General features: G+C 43.0%; 1 protein-coding gene across 1 annotated transcript in view; it reads right to left on the reverse strand.

The window, feature by feature from the left end:
* Positions 1-8,752: 8,752 nt before the first annotated feature.
* The window catches only part of LOC145398702 (uncharacterized), a 42,460-nt gene continuing 30,360 nt past the window's right edge, over positions 8,753-20,852 (reverse strand). Inside the window, exons 7-10 of the mRNA XM_080271504.1 lie at positions 16,139-16,297; positions 9,784-9,994; positions 9,038-9,196; positions 8,753-8,815 (exon numbers count right to left, since the gene is read on the reverse strand). Of these exons, the coding sequence (XP_080127630.1) occupies positions 8,753-8,815; positions 9,038-9,196; positions 9,784-9,994; positions 16,139-16,297 (592 nt within the window). The remainder of the gene's footprint in view (positions 8,816-9,037; positions 9,197-9,783; positions 9,995-16,138; positions 16,298-20,852) is intronic.

Consider the following 20,852-nt stretch of genomic DNA (forward strand, 5'->3'; position numbering starts at 1 on the left):
ATTCACACTGTCACTTATATCACACAGTATTGACGTCTCGTTGCCAGCTTGCAAGAGCCGTATCTCACTGTCACCATAGGGGGATGTCACTGATCGGGCAAGGGGGAGGGGGGCGGCCTGGGGAATCAGTCATCTGCCTGGGGTAGGAGGAGTCCCGTCAGGAGTCCCTTAGTCCCACAGCCACGGGACCACTCTCAGGGGCGTCATCTCTCGTCGAGGGTTTGGGCTGGGCGTAGTGAAGGGCCCAACACTGTCGGGGCTGGGGACTGGGGTCTGGCCCTTGGGACTGGAGCCAAACAGGTCTCTGAAGCACTCCTGCAGGTGCCTGGTGGGGGAAGGGCGTCACCTTCGGTGGGTAGGGGTGAGGTCTTGCCCCAGGGTCCTGGGGGTGCCCTCAGAGGTCCGTAGGCTGCGGTCTCCTTCTTGTGGCGGTGCTGTCAGGTTGGGGCTGCAGCGTCGCTCCCAGCCGGAGTCTGTCTGGGGAAAGTCCTCCTCGGGGGCCGACTGGATAGAAAAGAGTCCTTGGGGTAACACCAGGCCTCTCCACCAGTTCTTGGGGCAGCAGTCCTCCTCCTGGAGGTTGCCTCGGTCTGGGGGAACAGAAGGAAGGCCTGCACTCCTGCCGGTAGGCAAGGCTGACCACAGGTCACCCTTGCGTCACGGAGTCACAGGCAGTGAGGGGCTTTTGTGTCCCTCCCCAGCACGGCTGTGGGCCGTCGCTGAGTTCCCTTGGGCAACAGACAAAGGGTGGCTATGGGCCATCCCTATGCTGTTGGTGCGGCTTTGGGCCGTCGTTGGGGCCCAACTCCCTGACGGGAACACAGACAAAGTGCAGCTATGGGCCACCATTTGCCTGTTGCCGCGGCAATGGGCCATCGCTGAAGTCCCGTGTGGAGGGTGACGTGTAGATGAGGAGTGGCTATTGGCCGTCTCCTGCCTACGGGCGCGGCTATGGGCCATCGCCTGTGTCATGTTCTCCAAGGCAACTGCACAAGGAGAGGGGGTGTACCTTTCTCCCCCCCGTGCGGCTATGGGCAATCGCCGGTTCTGCAGGAGGCATTGCAGCACCTGGTGGAGCGGCTATGGGCTGTCTCCTTATTGGCGGCACTCGGCCTGGGGTGGCCTCTTCGAGCACCTTCTGGGGAATAGGGGCGCGCGGCTCAGGTGCACTTATGTCCGTATAGACTGGACATGCCGCTAGCTCTGTCCACCGTCCGTTGTCTCCTCCTGGGGGTGTGGTGGCCACCTGGGTTGCCACGGCCGGTATTTCAAGCATATATTCAACTTCAAGGCATATAGGACACATTTTATCATTATTATTACGTCTATCTATGTATCTATCTATTGCCAGACGCCTCAATCCCGTTTGGGGTGGCCACAAATAAATCGCCTCCAAGTCGCCCTGTCCCTCACCATTTCACTGCCCTGCTCCCAACTCACACCCTCCTCTCTCATATACCTCTCCACCCCATCTCTCCATCTCATCCTTGGCCTCCCCCTCCCTCTTCCCCCCTCCACCTCACTCGCATACACTCTCTTCGTCAGTCTTTCACCCTCCATCCTCTCCACATGGCCAAACCACCTCAGTGTGTTCCTCATAACGCTTCCTATCACATCCACATCCACACCACAATGCTCCTTTATATCCTCATTCGTCAGCCTGTCTCTCCATGTGACTCCACAGGCTTCTCTTAAATAACTCATTTCCACTGCTCTCACTCTTGACTTGTGTCCTTCCAACAACGTCCAAGCTTCACTTCCATACGTTAGAGTTGGTATCACAATACTGTCATGTAGTAACTTTTTCACTTCCATGCTCACTTCCATGTTTCTTATCACTGCTTTTAAAGAACCAGCAACCTTTCTTCCTTGTTGCACCCTTTCAAGCACTTCACCCTCCAAACCTCCATCCTTACTCATCACACTACCCAAGCACTTAAACGTACTCACATTTTCCAATTCCTCGCCATCCAACCTCGCTTTACATTCATTGACTTCACCTCTCTCAAAGACCATCACTTTACTCTTCCCTACATTCACCTTTAGATTCCGTTTCTTACACACTCTCTCAAACTCATCCACCAAGCCTTGCAGCTCCCCTTCGTCTTCACTCAACAACACAGTATCATCTGCAAACAACAATACAGGGAGTTTCCAAACACTATCCTCTCTCACCAGGGCCACTCCAACATCCACTACCCTACCTTGTACCTCTTTTATTACCCCATCCATGTACAGATTGAACAACCATGGAGACATGACACATGTTTCAACCAACTTTCAAAGAGAAAAATTCACTTAGTTCACCATCTACACGCACTGCAGCCTTCGCACCATCGTACATACTCTTCACAGCATTCAACAACTTCCCATCTACTCCATCTATTCTTAACACTTTCCACAATCCTTGTCTATCCACCCTGTCATATGCTTTCTCCAAATCCATGAAAGCTGCATACAACTTCTTTCCCTTCTTTTGGAGTTTTGATGTTTAAGGGAAGTATATATATATATATATATATATATATATATATATATATATATATATATATATATATATATATATATATATATATATATATATATATATATATATATATTACTGTAACCTTGTGACTGAAATATTTGGCTGAACTGTATGATTTTTTTTATGTATTCAGTACAAAGTTCACATAATTTTCTACCATAAATTTGTTAGAATTGACCATTTCAATTGTGGTGAATATGTAGAAAAACAAACAACTACTGACATTAGCTGAGATATTGCTTACAAAAACTACAGAAGGTTTACTGCAATTATTTTCAGTTATTTTTTTCCTCACTCCACGTCTAGCTCATCTGGGAGTGGGTAACACGTGGCTTTTCTCCATGGAGGAGGAGGAAGAGGAACAAATGCAGAGTTCTGACTAAAAACAAGGTAAAGATGATTAGGGACGAACTGTGCATTTATATGTGATTGCAGCTAGTCTCCTGCTGTGGAATGGGGCTTGCACATTTTAGTCGTGCTTGGGTTGTTGCTGAAACAAGTAATTTTTATATTATAAAGGTCAGGGGGAAAAAAAAGAAGAAGAATGAACTGCCACTGTAACACATTTTCCTTGATATTAATCTGTTCAATTCAATTTATCCATTGTTTGAGCAAGGATAAATACCTATCAAAAAAGCTTGTTTTTTCTAGATGCAAACGTTTTCTCCGAAATTCCTCGCTGAAAACTCGGCCAAACACTAACACATGATAAGTGATACGGAGATATGCATCATTGATTCCAAACGTGCCTAACACCATCTTACAGTATTCTAGACATAAATTTTAAGGTAAAAAAAAAATCTAATGTCATCTTGGCATTGAGTTCAAAAACTGTTACGAGGAGCTTGACACTTGAAGGACTTAGAGAAGTTTGTCCCATTTCTTAATCTGCATCATCGTCTAGGTGAAACTTACAAGAAATGTGTTTCGATATGCAGCTAATTATGAATTTTTAAGTGTAAAATACGCTACCGCCATGACTTGTTTCATTATTCACTCACACACACACACACACACACACACACACACACACACACACACACACACACACACAGAGGTATATATTCAGTATGAATTCTGTTAAAAGTTAGGCATCTGTTAAAGTTGGTAGAGCTTGCTATCCTAGGAAGGCAGTCCACCTACGAGAGTGAAAACTCTGATATCAAACTTGGATAACCCTAATGCTCTAGGATCCCACACTCCTGACCACAACATGATGCTCTTCCTTTGTAGTCAGCATCCTTGGTAAGATGTAACCCATCTTTGGTTTCACACAGCCTCCAAGACAATCAAAAACTAATGGCAGAGTCACATGATTGACCCCTACACGCCGGGGGGTTTCCGATGTTTCACGCTTCTCCCTACGGGGGATATCCGTGACGGAAAAAAAATACCCTTACTTCAAACACTAATATCTGCCAAACTATAACAGCTAGAGAAAAAATTAAAGGTACATAAGAATCAACAACTCTTCCTCTTTCAAATGAACGTATCCCCACGTCTTTAGGTGGTCCCGTCGATGAGTAAGGATAAGTTAAAGTTTAAAGGGTAGTGGGAAGATGCTTGCAGCTATACACGTCAACCGGCATTGTTCCGCGCCCAAAATCATGACTGCTATATACGTCAGCCGGCGGTTAGGGATTAAAGGTGTCCCATCGTTCTACAAAATCAAGAGCAATGACATAACCTTCTCGGCAGAGGAAGCAAAGTAAACAGAATTTACCACAGAAACACACCTGAGATCAGCTTCAGTGTCAAAGCCAGACCAGCAGTATGTGTAACCCGCTGCTGATCTCGCCAGAACCACACCACCATACCTCAGCAGTGCAGGTATGACGATTCCCAGTCACCACAACTCTCATGACAACAAAGGCAATCGATCATCTACGAAAGGCTTAGAATGTTCCAAACCCTCACCCAAAGTGCCCTTCTACGATCAAACCCATAGACAAACTCTATTTTTTTCTGACAACTGAACAGAGGAAGGAAAAACAAATGAAGAAAAAAAAAATCTATACACCAGATTACTAGCGTCCTCCATTCATAAACTATCTGTAACAGTTGGACTTAAACAGCTGTTGGTTGAAGACTGGGGGGAAACAACTCCAGGAAACGAATTCCAGAGAGATTCTGTTCGGGGGAATAAGAGAATTCCAATAGTCAGAAGTTCTGCAATATGGCTGTGTGACATTCCAATCATGAGTGCTACCAGATACTCGTGTAGCATCAGGGAAGGCATGGAAAGATGGCACAATGGACGCAACTTTGTCTGAGCATTTGCCACAAAAGTATATGTAAAATATTGCAAGGGAGGCAACATTCCTTCTTACTGATAAGGGAGATAGTTTATTTATAATAGCAGGGTTATTAATAATTCCAACAGCTTTGTTCTGAAGTTTGTCTAGTTGTTTTAGTGCGATCTTTCCACGACCATTCTACAAGGGTGAACAATAATCTGGCTGAGAGTGCACATGACTCTTATAAATTATACCTAACTGCTCGTCAGTGAAGAAGTTACTGACTCTGTACAATAATCTAAGTTTCTTTAAGGCGATTTAGTAAGTAATCTGACATGAGAGGTCCAGCAGAGGGCATTGTTAAGTGAAACACCGAGATGTTCAATACTTCTGAAAATGGGAATATTAGTAGCACTGAAAGTATTATCCGAATCTGGCAATATCTGTCAATTAGTAAACTGTATATATTTGGTTTTATTAGCATTAAATGAGACAAGGTTATTTTGTCCCCAATCACTGATCTTAGATACTGTTTGTCTTGACTTATGGAGATGGCTGTACTGAGTTGAGAGTTAGAGATATTAAACTTTGTAAATGGATGTTTGAGTGTGAATGAACTGTGAAGTGTTGAGTCAGATGCATATGAATGAATGCGGTTGTGACAGATAAGAGATCATTAAATTGAACTGGGAAAAGGGTTGGCACAAGAACTGATCCTTGTGGCACGACGGCATTGATTGAGTGGAAATTGGAAGATACATCTATGTTTACCCTTATTCTGTCTCTGCAATATGAGGAAAGCAGAGGAACAAAAGATGTTAGTCCATAGCAAGGGAGATTAGACAGCAGGGAACGGCGCCACACCCAGTTGAAAGCTTTAGAATTATCAAGGGCTACTGCATGGGTTTTTCCATGTTGGACAAATAACTGATGGATGGTATGAGTCAGGAGACTGAGTATGTCAATGGTGGATCTTTCATAGTGAAAACCATATTGTCTGTTACTAATTAAGTTGTTGGATTCAAGATGTTTAACTATGTACTTTCTAATTACGGTTTCAAATACTTCTCTAAGAGAAGATGTGATAACTATTGGTCTGTAATCAGAGGGGTCAGAAGAACTTCCTTTCTTTGAAAATGGGTGGATATTAGCTTCTTTTCTTGAATTAGGGAATGAAGAAGTACATAGGTATAGTCCGAATAATTTAGCAAGTACAAATGCAAGTTCTGGGGAACATTTTTTCAAAACTATTGGAGGAATTCCATCTGGGCCCGAAACTTTGTTGATTGGTAAATTAGCTAGGCTGGATTTTACATATCATGTCTGTATTTTAAGTCGAATAATTTCGGGAAAGTCAAGTTCTAGTACTCTGACGTTCTGGCTGACTTCCTTAACGGCAGAATTTCTGGCGAATGTACGGGCAAAGATAATTGCTTTCCCACACGGGTAATTGATAATGTTGCCATCTGAAGATTTTAGTGGGGGTACGCATGAAGACTTGGTAAAGTAATTTTTGAAAGATTTGAGAGCTGACCAGAACATTCTATTGTCATTAGGGTTGTTAAGTAGTTATGTTGCTTGATTTTGAAGAACGTTTGATTTAGCGAGATTTCTTACGGCTTTTTCATGGTTTCTAGCAATTTTAAATTGACAGAGTAATTCGGATTTTTTTTTATTTTAAGAGTAATATGCTAATGACTTTTGTGCTGTTGATTTGGCACAGTTGCTATCAATCCATTTTGGAGAGTTCAGTCTTTTAGTCACTTGGTATGAATACAGTAAATCCATACCAGCTAGTATTAAGTTATTAATGAGGGACTGGGAAGAACTGACATCATTAGAGAAGAAATGCTGCCATGGAATGTCAGCAAGATAATTTCTTAATCCATCCAGGTTTGCTTTATCAGAGTGCCATTGGGTTACCCTGACAGGTTCAGAACGGGGAAATTGGGGAGGCTGACTAGTGAGGCTTTGATGAGATTGTGGTCAGAAGATCCAGGTGGTGACAGCACTTTTATCACATACTGATCTGGATTATTTGTCAGGAACAGATCCAAGATTCAAAAACCCACAGAGGCAGACGAAAAAAGATGTATTTCCAAATAGCTTCGGCGACAGCTGTCGCCCTCTTCAATGGATCTACAGACCAAGAGTGGTACATACAATTACTGAGAATCTGCTTATATGCAGGGTAACTGTTTGTAAATACATCTTTTTTCGTCTGCCAGTGTGAGTTTTTGTATCTTATTTCCGATAGTGTGACTTTTCATCCGTAATATATCCAAGAGATGGGCATTATGGTCAGGATTATCATGTGTTCTGGTTGGTTGCTTTACAAACTGCATCAGATTAAATGATTCTGCAAACAGCTCATGCTCGTGTCCTGGCTCGTCAGTCCTGTCAGAATGCAATAACCATTTAACAGTATGTACGTTAAAATCACCCAAAATAGTAATTTCGGTGCTAAGGGCAAGGTTATGGTTACTTATCTGTGTGGATAAGGAGTCAAATACATTGGGGTCTGAAGAAGCACTGGGGGAGCAATAGACTACACAGTTATATATGGTAATACTTAGATAATTTAGTTTATACAGTGAATAATCAAAATCAGTTGAAGTGAAGTTTAAAACAGTGTCAAATGCATATTCAGATTTGTTATAACAACAGATGCCAACCCTGTTACGGAAATTTGTGAGGAGATGGTAACCAGGAAAACAAAATGTCATTAGAGGGAGAGATTTGGGGTTCTCTGAGGAACAGGGCTGGAGGGGATATGGACTGTAGGAAAAAATTTATTGAATTCAATTTAGTAATGAGATGACAGATATTGGTGAAGAATTAGGCCGCACTTCTCCACTGACGAGCATGAATGGAATTTGCAACAGTTGCTGCTGGCACAGTCGCTTGATGGCGACCAGGAGGACCCTGTGCCACCAGACCTACCCTCCCGGTGGGAGCAATCCGAGATACCACCTCGTTTGCTGATATTAATGCAGCGGCCATTAATAAAGGGAATGGAAATAGGTGTGATGTCTTATGTGCATGTAGTGTGGTGTAGACAGTTGAAGGCAGAGGTATTAAGAGAGTATGCTGGTAAGCACTGAAAATGTTCAGCAAAGGGAGATGGTCAGGATCAAGTCCAGAGGGCTGGTGAAGTGGGAGCTCCAGCTATCCCAGTCACCAGCTTGCCATCCACCTCGTAAGTACCGCCTGGTTCAACTGGTGCTTCAGTTTACTACTCGCATGGGCTCATGTGTCCTCTTCGCGGACGTGACCACCGTTATAAAGATGGCAAGGTAGGTGGTAATCCCTATATCCAGCTGCTGGGGTCACGTGCACTTCACCCACCAACCTACGTAACTGGTGCCAGCCTCACTGTGCCTCTGACTGAGAAGGAACCAGCGACAAAAAACCTGAGTCAAGGTAGGCCGACTACGATCCGTTTTCCTCACCCTCAAATTCGAGGGGGTAATTTTTATGGAAACAGGGTGCAAGCTCTTTGTCGACTCCCATGTTATAGGGGAACTTACCATTAACCTATGGACAGAAGCAGTGTGTTTTTTGGGGGGCACCATATCCAGCTATCCAGGTGGACTGATAACCATGGCTAACAAACTTCCCCCAACTCTACTTGATAGCTGTTGGCTTAACGTCATGCACCCTTTTACATTTTGCAGTACACAGGTTTTGTAAGTTCTTCATAACTTTTTGTTGTCTTAACTAAATATTCATGCACATAGACGGTCCTGTTTTTATTAGATTTTTATCGTAATGCCTGTTACCACGAATAAATCATCACCTATAAATATAGTTGCATTTACGAAACTTACTTTAAAAAATGGCATTTGTGTGACGAAAGCAATGAGAAGTATTTTGATACTGGGATCGTCAATGACATCTCTCAGGTTCTGGTAGGGATGATCGATGTGTCTGACGGCCAGGAGGGACATGAGATTGCCAACGTAGCTTTGTGTTAACACCACCATCATCAGCATCCACACTCCTTGCACCATACGTTCCCACCACCACCACCCAGACGTCTCAGACACGTCTGTTTAAAACAAAAGAGGTTAATATAATTCCAAATAACTACGTCAGTATAAAAAATGTCAAGAGTGATATTCGTGTTACCTTCTTGTAGAAGAATGCGAATACAGTTGATGACGTTGGCCTCTTGTCTGAGTGGCTGGTTAGTTTGTGGTGGAAGGCAGGAAGGCATAAGAAGCATGACAGCGATCACTGCCAGCAGGGTCATCATCACTGCCAGCCAGACCATCGGTGACAGAGGCAGCAGGAAGCCCCAGGGGTCCACCTTAGGTCGACCACGGGCGGCAAAAATTTTACACTGGGTCATGGAGACCCCAGGAGAGCAGTGCATATATTTTTTCTTGGTGTATGTGATAGCAAATGGTCCGGCGCTAACATCAGCCTCCTGAAATATAATGAGGTTAGTACTGGCAATAACATATTTATTACCAGGTTTAGGGGGAGAGTAGCATCTAGGACGGTGGCAACTTAGAAGCATCATTGAACTGTGATGCCGCACAGAATGGTGCACCTTAGACACTTAATTGGATAAAGGTACGTGGAACAACACTTTCTTTTTTTCAGAACTATGAGTCTGCGAATATCATTGTCACTCATTTGTTTACTCCTGGGTTTACCGTACTGAAACATGTCAGAAATTTAGATCTCCTTTTTATGATTCCTAGTCTACCCGATTCAGTGAGTTACATGGTCTTTGATGAGAATTATGTGAGAAGATCTGATTTCTCATTGCTGTCAGTGAACAACAGTAATGTCAGGAACTGAACTAATGACAATGCACAACACATGTCAGGGAAAAACATTGGTGTCAGTACACAGATTGATGGTAATGAACAGCACTGGTGTTGCCAGACAACACTGCCAGTGAACAACATTCATTTCTACATTCATATCGGTACTTAACATTGATGTCTGTGAACAACAATGATGTTAGTGTATAACATTGATGTCATGAGTTGTAAATTTCCTAACGAGATCCTTCAACGTGGGATGATGATTCCATTGCATGGGATGGCCCTCCAGAGGAAAATGAGTTTTCTCAGGGGATTCATCACCCCAGGGGGGTTTGACCTTCATGGGGTATAGAGCGCCAGCAAGTGTAGACCCACAGGGGGTTTCCTCCTGGACGGGTAGGGTTTGGAACCATCGGGGCAGGGCAGTGGGGCAGCAAAGCTCATGCACTCTGGGGAGGTTAAACATGTTCATCATGTTCACGTGCACATTGTCAAATTGTTTATAGTTAAATGCAGTGCAAGAGGCCGGCTTATGTTGCTGGGGGTTGTACTGGAAGGTATTAAGATAAGTAAGAAAAAAAGAGAAGGGCAACGAGAGATTTGAGCGTAATATTCCTTCCTGATAAACCGGTTTTGACAAATATATTCAAGGATGTATTATCTTACAATCCCTCTAAATGATGAGGTGCTATAGATGTGCCTGCAATGAGACTTAAAGAAAATAACTTATCTCACCGTGAAGGAGTTAAGGAATTTCAGTAGTTAACTTTCACGGGCAAGTTTATACGTGGTGAGAGACAGAAACCGTCAATTCCTTGTTACACTTTGTGCGATAGACGTGTCTAGGGCTAAGTAAACAAAAAAATATTCATTAATAGAAGACATTCCGCGTATTTGGTCGCATCTTGGAGTCTATATTAAATAAAAGGTGGTCCATATATAGCGTTCATCTTTTCTTCTACCAGGGGATGTTTTGTGGAGACGGCTTAGTCAGCGTCATCAATGCCTAATGTGTCGTTTATTCATGTCTTCTCACTGCCACATCAATACCCACATCAGCAGACTGAGCCGTCCCTGCAACACATAACATCAGACCCTGCTCTAATGGAGCGATATATATGGGCTACCCTGCATAGACAACAAATGCCCTCAGCTCTGGTTTATACTTTAGGAATCTTCATCATATAATTTAATAAATCATAACTTTTTCCCTAAGACCTCACCTCCCTGAACACCTGGCCCGCCATTCCATTCCAGGAGCCATCACTTTGCTGGTCGCCCCACTCCCCGTCATCAGGCCCTGCTCTAATGGAGCGCTATATATGGGCTACCCTGCATAGACAACAAATGCCCTCAGCTCTGGCTTATACTTTAGGAATCTTCATCATATAATTTAATAAATCATAACTTTTTCCCTAAGACCTCACCTCCCTGAACACCTGGCCCGCCATTCCATTCCAGGAGCCATCACTTTGCTGGTCGCCCCACTCCCCGTCATCAGGCCTCACGTAGGAATACCTGAAGTAAATGTGGTGTTAATGGCGAGGGTGTGGTCGATTGGTGAGAAAAGTGGTCTGCTGTCTGAATCCATACGAGTTCGATCCCAGACTAAGAAAGAGGACATTTGAATCATTGAAATTGGTCAGTCTTTATTATTCTTCCACAAGATAACCGACCCACCATTAAAACATCCCCATCAGTATCACTGGACAAGTCTGAATTTCACAATCCTAACATGCATTCGGTATGAAACTGGCGACACGTGAAGGTTTGTTGTGCGTAAGAGGACAGCTGGCCCTCAGGAAATGGACTCTCACATCTATGCCGAGAATTTGGCATAGGAGAAAAGAAAAATCAACGGTTCACCTAATTATTACTAGTTACATTAATGAAGCACGATTAAATCTTTTACTGGATATTGAAGCAGACACTTCGTCATAATGATGAAAATGGACAAGGATAAAGATGAGATAATTTACAACAATTACATATAGACATAAAAGTCATTATAAAGATACTCATGGATATTCACGCGTTAGTGTTGGTTGTCTTCCACTGCAGCCCTTGCTCCCATGAATTAAGAGATCACTACAGGGAAAAGGAAAGGATGGTGACTAGGAAGTGTCTCGTGTAGCAGGTGTCTAATGCAAGAATATTTAGAAGCAGGCAGGATATCTGATTTGTATTGCTTGCTGCTGAACACCTTTTACCATTAAAGGAACCTTTGCCTTTGTCATAAAGCCTCTCATATATGCTAGGCTTGCTAAATCAATTACACCCTGACGTGAAGTGCTTTGAAACATCCAAGCCATCATTTTTGTTGCCCTCAGTTTTATAGTTTGGTTGTTCCCCGCTCAACCCTAAGTCGCGGTAATCCTAGATTAATTCACCTCTTTCATACTAGCCCACATGTTCCTTCCCTCTATTTACTCTTCTGCTGGTGCTGGGAAGGATTGCCTTCACACGGTATCACTGACATGACCAGGCACTGGGGCAACCTAGCTACTGTATACACACTTCCCCCAATCCTCTCCTTATCCTGAGAAAGGAAGATGATGGAGTGCAGATGAATGGCAACTTTGGCCTGCAGTTCTTCAAGATCACGCTCAGATGAGTCTGGGGTAACAGCTACTCTCCTTTTGCTTGCATTTTTTTTTTTTTTTTTTTTTTTATGCCGGGAAGAAACGGAACCTAAAGGTGAATGTAGGGAAGAGTAAAGTGATGGTCTTTGAGAGAGGTGAAGTTAGTGAATGTACAGCGAGGTTAGATGGTGAGGAATTGGAAAATGTGAGTACGTTTAAGTATTTGGGTAGTGTGATGAGTAAGGATGGAGGTTTGGAGGGTGAAGTGCTTGAAACGGTACAGCAGGGAAGAAAGGTTGCTGGTTCCTTGAAAGCAGTGATAAGAAACAGGGAAGTGAGCATGGAAGTGAAAAAGTTACTACATGACAGAATTGTGATACCAACTCTAACGTACGGAAGTGAAGCTTGGACATTGTTGGAAGGACACAAGTCAAGAGTGAGAGCAGTGGAAATGAGTTATTTAAGAGGAGCCTGTTGAGTCACGTGGAGAGACAGGCTGACGAATGAGGATATAAAGGAGCGTTGTGGTGTGGATGTGGATGTGATAGGAAGCGTTATGAGGAACACACTGAGGTGGTTTGGCCATGTGGAAAGGATGGAGGGTGAAAGACTGACGAAGAGAGTGTATGTGAGTGAGGTGGAGGGAGGAAGAGGGAGGGGGAGGCCGAGGATGAGATGGAGGGATGGGGTGGAGAGGTATATGAGAGAGGGGGGTGTGAGTTGGGAGCAGGGCAGTGAAATGGCGGGGGACAGGGCGACTTGGAGGCGATTTGTTTGTGGCCACCCCAAACGGGATTGAGGCGTCTGGCAATAGATAGATAGATAGAATAAGGAACCAAAGGCCATGAGCCCGCAATAACAGTTCCCTCCAAGAGAGAAACAAAATACAATATAGAGCCAAATTCAAGATCCGATCATTTTGAGATGCCTGGACACACTGCGTTTGAAAGACTGGAGATCATAGGCAGCAGGAAATACAGACAGAGGGAGACAGTTCCAGAGCTGACCTGTTGCATAAATGAAAGACTGGGAGTAACGGTTAACTCTTGCATTGGAGAGTTGGACAGAAAAAGGATGAGAGTTTGCTGCCAGACGGGTGCTACGCGCCCGTCTTAGAGGTGGAGGAATGCAAGCAGACAGTTCAGAGGAGCAGTGACTATTAAAGTAGCGATAGAAAAGAGATAAAGATGCAACAGTGCGGCGAAGAGACAGAGGTTGAAGGGAGTCAGTAAGAGGAGGAGAGTTAATGAGACGAAAAGCCTTTGACTCCACCCAATTGAGAAGAGCTGTATGTGGGGAGCCTCCCCACACATGAGAGTTGTACTTCACACAGGGGCGAATAAAACCCCTGTATAGAGTCAACAATTGTGCAGGGGTAAAGAAAGAGCGGAGTCGGCTTAGCACACCCAATCTCTTGGAAGCAGATTTTATAAGAGATGTAATATGATCTTTCCAAGATAAGTCCCGAGTAAATGAAACCCCAAGCATGTTCAAGGATGATGCAGGATTAAGCTGAATATTATTGAACATTAGTGGGTATACCTGTGGAAGATTTTGTCGGGTTGATAGGTGTAAGAACTGAGTCTTAGATGCATTAAAGACAACCATATTATTTTTACCCCAGTCAGAGATACGAGCCAAGTCAGACATTAGGTGTGCCATAGCCTCATCCCTTGTTTGTTGAAGTAACTGTTGAGATGGGCGTTGCGGGAACCAAATGAAAAGGTGAAGGATGGAGTCATCTGCGTATGAGTGGATAGGGTTAGGTGTACAGCTTAGAAGATCATTGATGAATAAAAGGAAGAGAGTTGGTGATAGGACAGAGCCCTGAGGAACACCACTGTTGATAGATCTAGGAGACGAACGATGGCCGTCTACAACAGCGGCTATAGAACGACCAGAAAGGAAGCTAGCGATGAAGGCACAGATAGAAGGATAGAAACCGTAGGAGGGCAGTTTGGAAATTAAAGATTTATGCCAGACTCGATCGAAAGCCTTTGAGATGTCAAGTGCAATGGCAAAGCTTTCGCCAAAGTCCCGAAAGGAGGATGACCAGGAGTCTGAAAGGTAGGTGAGAAGATCGCCAGTGGAGCGTCCCTGACGGAACCCATACTGACGATCGGAAAGAAGGTTGTGATAGGAAAGATGCCTTAAAATTTTTCTATTAAGAATTGACTCGAAAACTTTGGAAATACAGGACGTTAAAGCAATTGGACGATAGTTGGAGGGTTGGGAGTGGTCACCCTTCTTTGGGACTGGCTGAATGAGAGCAAACTTCCAGCAAGAAGGAAAGGTACAAGTTGACAGACAAAGACGAAAGAGTTTGCCTAGGCAGGGTGTAAGCACAGAAGCACAGTTCTTGAGAACAACAGGAGGGACCCCATCAGGCCTATATGCCTTGTTAGTACTGAGGCCAGTGATGGCAGAAAATACATCAACATGGTAGGTTTTTTCTTTCACTGTATTGTTAAACTGACTTACAGGCATTATATGAACTCAGTAAGGTCTATAGTCCAGTATATATAAAAAATGGACCCTATAGTTTAATGCAGACCCAGATTAAAGACGAGTAATAATAAGAAAATTCAATCCAGTCCCTGAGCATGCCAGACCACTACAGTATATGGCATCTACACCACTGGGAACATTACACAGTCTTTGCTTACTGTATAGAAGATCACTAGTGAAAGCAATGGCGGATTTTGTCTTGAGGCTAATTAAGGTGAAGCTTTAGGCCTCAAGTTTGTGATGGGCCTCCTATAAATAAATATGGGAAATTCAGTTTATTGCCCTTATAGTTTATAGTTCGTTTATTTTTATTTAGCTTGAATAAATAGTAAATATAGTATCGCAAATCTGACTTTTTATCCATTGATGTATGGAAAGAACAATGACAACGTTTTTCTTTATGTTCTGTGGCAGTCCCGTGTGACAATAGTTTGTTAATGAATAAACGTATGTGTGGATGTATGTATGTATGTATATGTGTGTTTGTATATATGTCCATGTATGTATGTGTATGTATGTTCATGTATGTACAGTATGTAGGTGTGTAGTCTCTGAGCAAAATTAGCCTCAGGTTACAAATACTTCTAGTCCGTACCTGAGTGGAAGTGCACTAAATATGTTATCTTCTGCTTTATCTGCCTCTAGACATGTGTTAGGCCGTCCGTTCACTGAGGTCCAATAATATTTCCTGTGGTCATCAGATGGCATTACCACTATGGCACTAATACCCACCATCGATACTGATTACCAACTACGGCAACCTGGTATTAACGGGAGTGTTTTTGTGACAAAATAGTGATTTGTGGATCTTAAGCATAACCATATCCTCAGACTGTTCGCTGCCTTAGCTTAGCTCTGCTCTCCAGTTTTTCGGCCAAGTTCAATGTTCTACCACTTGACTGCAAGAGGTTGCAGTAACAGGCGTAACATTCTCTCTCTCTCTCTCTCTCTCTCTCTCTCTCTCTCTCTCTCTCTCTCTCTCTCTCTCTCTCTCTCTCTCTCTTCATATTCAGCATACATCAACTTAAATACTTCTCAGTTATTTCATGATATGGTAACGCTATGTTTACGTGAGATATGATGAGGGTGGCAGTGGCCGAATCGGTAGTGGGGTGGCCTGCAGACCCAGTGGACAAGGTTCGAATCCCGACTGGGGCAGGGGACACTTTAGGTATTTGAATTAGCTAAACAGGTTTTACTGACCTATCAAAAGACTCATCGACTTGTTAAGAGACAACCATGGCATGTATTCGGTATGGACGGTGGGTTTTAGCTCCAGAGTGGTGGCATGTGGAGATGTATAGTACGTAGGAAAAGTACCGGGCCTTGGCGAACGGGCTGTTCAGCTCATTTCCAAAGTTGGACACATGAAAAGAAATGAGACAAACGTTTTTATCTAATCTGCAAATACACTTTTTTCTTATTTGTCTTTAAAAATATAATAATGGAAGGCAAATGAATATCCCTATGATTAATTTAGACTCATCTTGGAGTGTGACCTACCTGAAGTTGATTCTTTTTGCAAGGAATTCAATTGCATTATGACTGGGTCCCCTGAAGGTGAGCCGCTTTCCCCCCGGCGCTGTAGGATCATCCACCATCACCGCTACTTGTGTGGGGAATTCGTCAGCCGCTACTATCAGATGTGGCCGATGAATAAACCTAACGGGAAAATTATGGAGATATCATAATGGTAAAACTTGAGACAGTCTTCAGAAAAAGGTCAACATTGCTTATACGAGTATATTAACGTACAAAGCCGCAGGAACCCTTTTCATTTATTTCTTGCCATGTTCTAACGAGCATATTCAGCTTAGGATATATATTTTTTTCTTTAAAGAGAGGGGTAAGATACACCTGGCCTTTATTTTTGTCAGTTGAAGAAGTTCCCTAACTCTGTCCCTAAGCGATTTATTGTGTTTATAATGCCTTAATGTCCTCTTCTGTGATACATCAGCCCTTCCAGTATCGCCATATTCTCTGCATAAATAACATACTAAAGAATAGTAACCACCCATACGGAAAAAGAATCGCTCAGGAAGGGGTGCTTGGAAGCTTTCTTAAGCAACGAAAATACGGATCTCAGCCTGAATAAACCCTTGAAGTGAAAGATGCATTGGCAAAATGAATATAACCGCCTTGTAGCTGCAATATATAAATAAATAAATAAATAAATACAAACGTCACCCGGATTCTAGGAGTTAAGAGAAACAAAATTTGTATTAAAAAAAAAAAAAAAGCAGACGAAAAACAATACAAGTGATACAGTGAAATAGCTGACGTGTGTAGCAAGTTATTAATTTTTCCATATCAGACGAAATGGGTACGAAGAAACTTAGCCATACTATTGTATATATATATATATATATATATATATATATATATATATATATATATATATATATATATATATGTTAATCCAGAAGGAGCTCTCAGAGAGCTCAGTACCCTTTCCCACCATTGCTCTAACCTATTTATGCACGACATACCTACACCCCACACACCACAGATACACATAGCTTCCTATGCAGATGATATAACACTTACATGTATGCACCAAAACGCAAACACAGCTGCACACATCATTCAACCGTACCTCAACACACTACACGAATGGTTCACCACAAACAGGCTCAAAATAGCCCCAGCCAAATCTACAGTGACCCTTCCCACAAATTGGACAGCAGAACACAGTCACATCCCACACCTCACCATAAACAACACTCCCCTACTACACACACACACACACACACACAAACACACACACACACACACACACACACACACACACACAATCCTTGGTGTAACATACAATACATCCATGTCATTTAAACAACACATCACAAACATTAAAAATAAAATAACACCAAGACTCAATGCTTTGAGGTCACTTGCCCATACAACATTCGGACACAACAAAGAAACCATCACCACAGTATACAAACAATGCACACGTTCAGTGATGAATTATGCAAGCCCTGCCTAGGCTTCAAACCTCACCAAAACACACTACAACACTCTACAAACCATATAGAACAAGGCCCTAAAAATAATCACAGGCTGCACAGCTACTACACCCACAGACCACCTACATCAAGAAACCAAAGTCCTCAAAGTCAAGGATCACCTAGACATGAGAGGCACCCAGTTTCTTGCTGAAGCCTCCACAAACCCACAACATCCACTATATTACATGGTAGCACATCCACCCACAACAAGGAACATCAAAAGAACACCCGGCACACGATACCATACACAAATACTGTCATCTCTCCCCCCTCCCCCACCTCAGACCCTCAGACCAGCTTCCAGAAGCATATCCACACCCAGATCACTCGCCGCTCCATTCAGTCACTTAAAGACAACACACAGCTGCATCCACGGCCTCCTGACATCCACCCTTCTGAATCCTATCTACCTCGTGAGGACAGGGTCCACCTGGCCAGGCTGAGATGTGGGCACCATCCACCCCTCTTAAGCTACCAGAAGAGGCTGGATGACTCCGTCGCTGATGCCTGTCCAGGATGCAACACAGCACCCCATACTATTAAGCACATTATGGAAGACTGCATTGCACACAATCACCTACGCCAACAACACAACATACACTCTTTGAGAGCTCTGTGGGAAAGCTCGGTCTCGGTCATGGCCTTCCTAAGGGACTAGGGGCTGTTTGGCCGGACTGCCTAGGGAACACCTACTACTACTACTACTCTTACTGTCACAGAAACTTTTTGAATTCTCGAGAAGGTCTTCATTATTTTTTTTTTGGACATTTGTTGTTTAGGCATTGTTTTCTTTGCGCCTAGCATTACACTGAATATTCCCATGTGTGTCTTGAAGTCTAAATACAGCTGGAAGACTGGAGAACACTGCCAAAATTAGAAGGGGTACTGTACATTATAGGTAGGATATTATTTTGTTTATTTTTGTTGTACATGCATTGTTTTCTTAGTGTCTATCATTACACTGGATATTCTCATGTGTGTTGTGATGTTTAAATACTGATGAAAGACCGCAGAACACTGCCAAAATTAGGTTCTGTGCATATCAATAGTAGTAGTAGTAGTTGTTGTTGTTCTTTATGCATTGTTTTGTTGGTGTTTAGGATTAGATTGCATAATACAATGTGTGCTTTGATGTCTAAAAACATCAAAAAAAAACTCAGAACACTGCCAGAATTACGAGGGGTATTGTACATATTGGTAGGGTTTTGCATACTGTTTGTTGTTGTTGATGTTGTTTATGCATTGTTTCCTTAGTGTTTAGGATTATATTGCATATTGCAATGTGTGCTTTAATGTCTAAAAGCCGAAAGACCTCTGAATACTGCCAAAACTGGGGGGCGTACTGTATATATAGGCTGGGAATGGGTATAGGTAGGAGGGGTACTGTACATATAGGCTGGGAATGGGTATAGGTAGTGTATCCGTTCATTGCCCGTATCCGATCATGCCTTTGGCTCTGTTATGACCGATAGTCGAGTGATTACTGTATTTTGTCCACATACACACACACACACACAAACACACACACACACACACACACACACACACACACACACACACACACACACACACACACACACACACACACACACACGTCGAGTAAAACAATACCTGGTCTCGCTTCGTGAGTGCGGATATAAAAATTGTATCTAAATTCAAGGACTACCCAATGGCCTTTTAAACGGCTGTATAAATAACAGTTTGTATATTGGTCGAGTGAAAATCGAAGTATCCTTCACTTTTAACTCCATAGCACCAGGACTCTCTCTCTCTCTGTTATCATTTTCTCACTATCCTCACTTAACTTCAACCACTGTGGGCCATTTAAGGATTAGACAGTCTTATCAGTCTGTTAAGTATGTGACGTACAATAATGACCTTACTTCCTCATTCGATCAGCTCTCTCACCTATAATGTCATGGCTTTAGTAGCATGAGGAAATTTATATACATGTATGAATCGGCTGCATTATTGAGATGGTGGTTGCTCTTAGGTTAGCGAAAACCACAAATTAAGAGCTACAAAACCAGCATCCGCAATCGCCTGCATGATGTCGTTCGTTCGTTCGTTTAACCCGCCCCGTCCCGACCACTTTTTGACCACTGGTACCCCCCAATCCCGACCATTTTTCGACCCTTTTTTTTTTTTTGCTAAAACTTTCGCTTTTGGTGAGAAACATCGAAAATTCATAGAGAAATCGCTCACCTGAGGTTTAAAATACTCATTACAGGTAGGAGAGCCTCCTTACCTTACTGGGTTTTCTATCAGGCTGGCACCAAAGAAAACGAGTTCTATGGGAGGATAACTATTTCACACCACTCATAAACGGTATTTATTTATTTACTGTTACGAATTTATATGTAGTACAAGAGTATATTGGTTTTCAAGCAGTAATATAGGCATTATAAGCATTGTTTCACTCACTAATACCTGACCTTTTTTTGCCACATTACCTGATCATCATTTCTAATTGTTTCTTCCTCTAATGCTATGTAAAGTTTGTCCTCCACATTGTCATCGATTGGGGAATCACTCTGGCCCTGAATTTCGTACCGTGGCATGACATGGCTATACTGGCCAGGTCACTGATAACAGGTGAATTGCTGAGAAAAGGGCATGCAGGGGGGGGAGGAGGTCATGCTGGGTAAGGCATTGTCTCTGCCTGGCATCTTGTTGAGGAAGGTGTCCCGTGTATACGTACCAAAAATGACTCGCGAAAATTGAAAATTGTGGAAATTATGAACCTTGCAATTGCAGGACGTTGAAGTACGTCCTCGGGATTAGCTGTGACAAAACGTGAGGACGTGGAAATACGTCCTCGGGACGGCGCGGGTTAAAGATTCCCTGCACCTATAGTGCAGGCCGGGCCATACATTAGCCCGGTCAGTGGGGTATGGGCTGGTTAAAAAACAGTAAGGGGGCAGGACAGGACCTGGGGATTGCCCAGCACACACGCCCTGTCTCCTGGCTGGCTTTGTGGTGTGTTTGTGCATGATGTCATAACAGTGAAGGACAATACTATGTTGACTGAGGACTTATTAACGGGGCTGTAAACAGAATAATTATTCTTTGTGCAAGAGTCATTAATATCTTATGTTCTTTTATTCTAGATGTCATAAATTTTAGCTAAAAGCATATGTAATTCTCGCGTTCATCTTGTACAAAACAGCATCTTTTTAATATTGACATATACAGGGCACGTCTACTAG

This window comes from Coenobita brevimanus, chromosome 46 (assembly GCF_032717465.1).
Source record: "Coenobita brevimanus isolate Jiangsu-jjx chromosome 46, ASM3271746v2, whole genome shotgun sequence".
Lineage (NCBI taxonomy): Eukaryota > Metazoa > Arthropoda > Malacostraca > Decapoda > Coenobitidae > Coenobita > Coenobita brevimanus.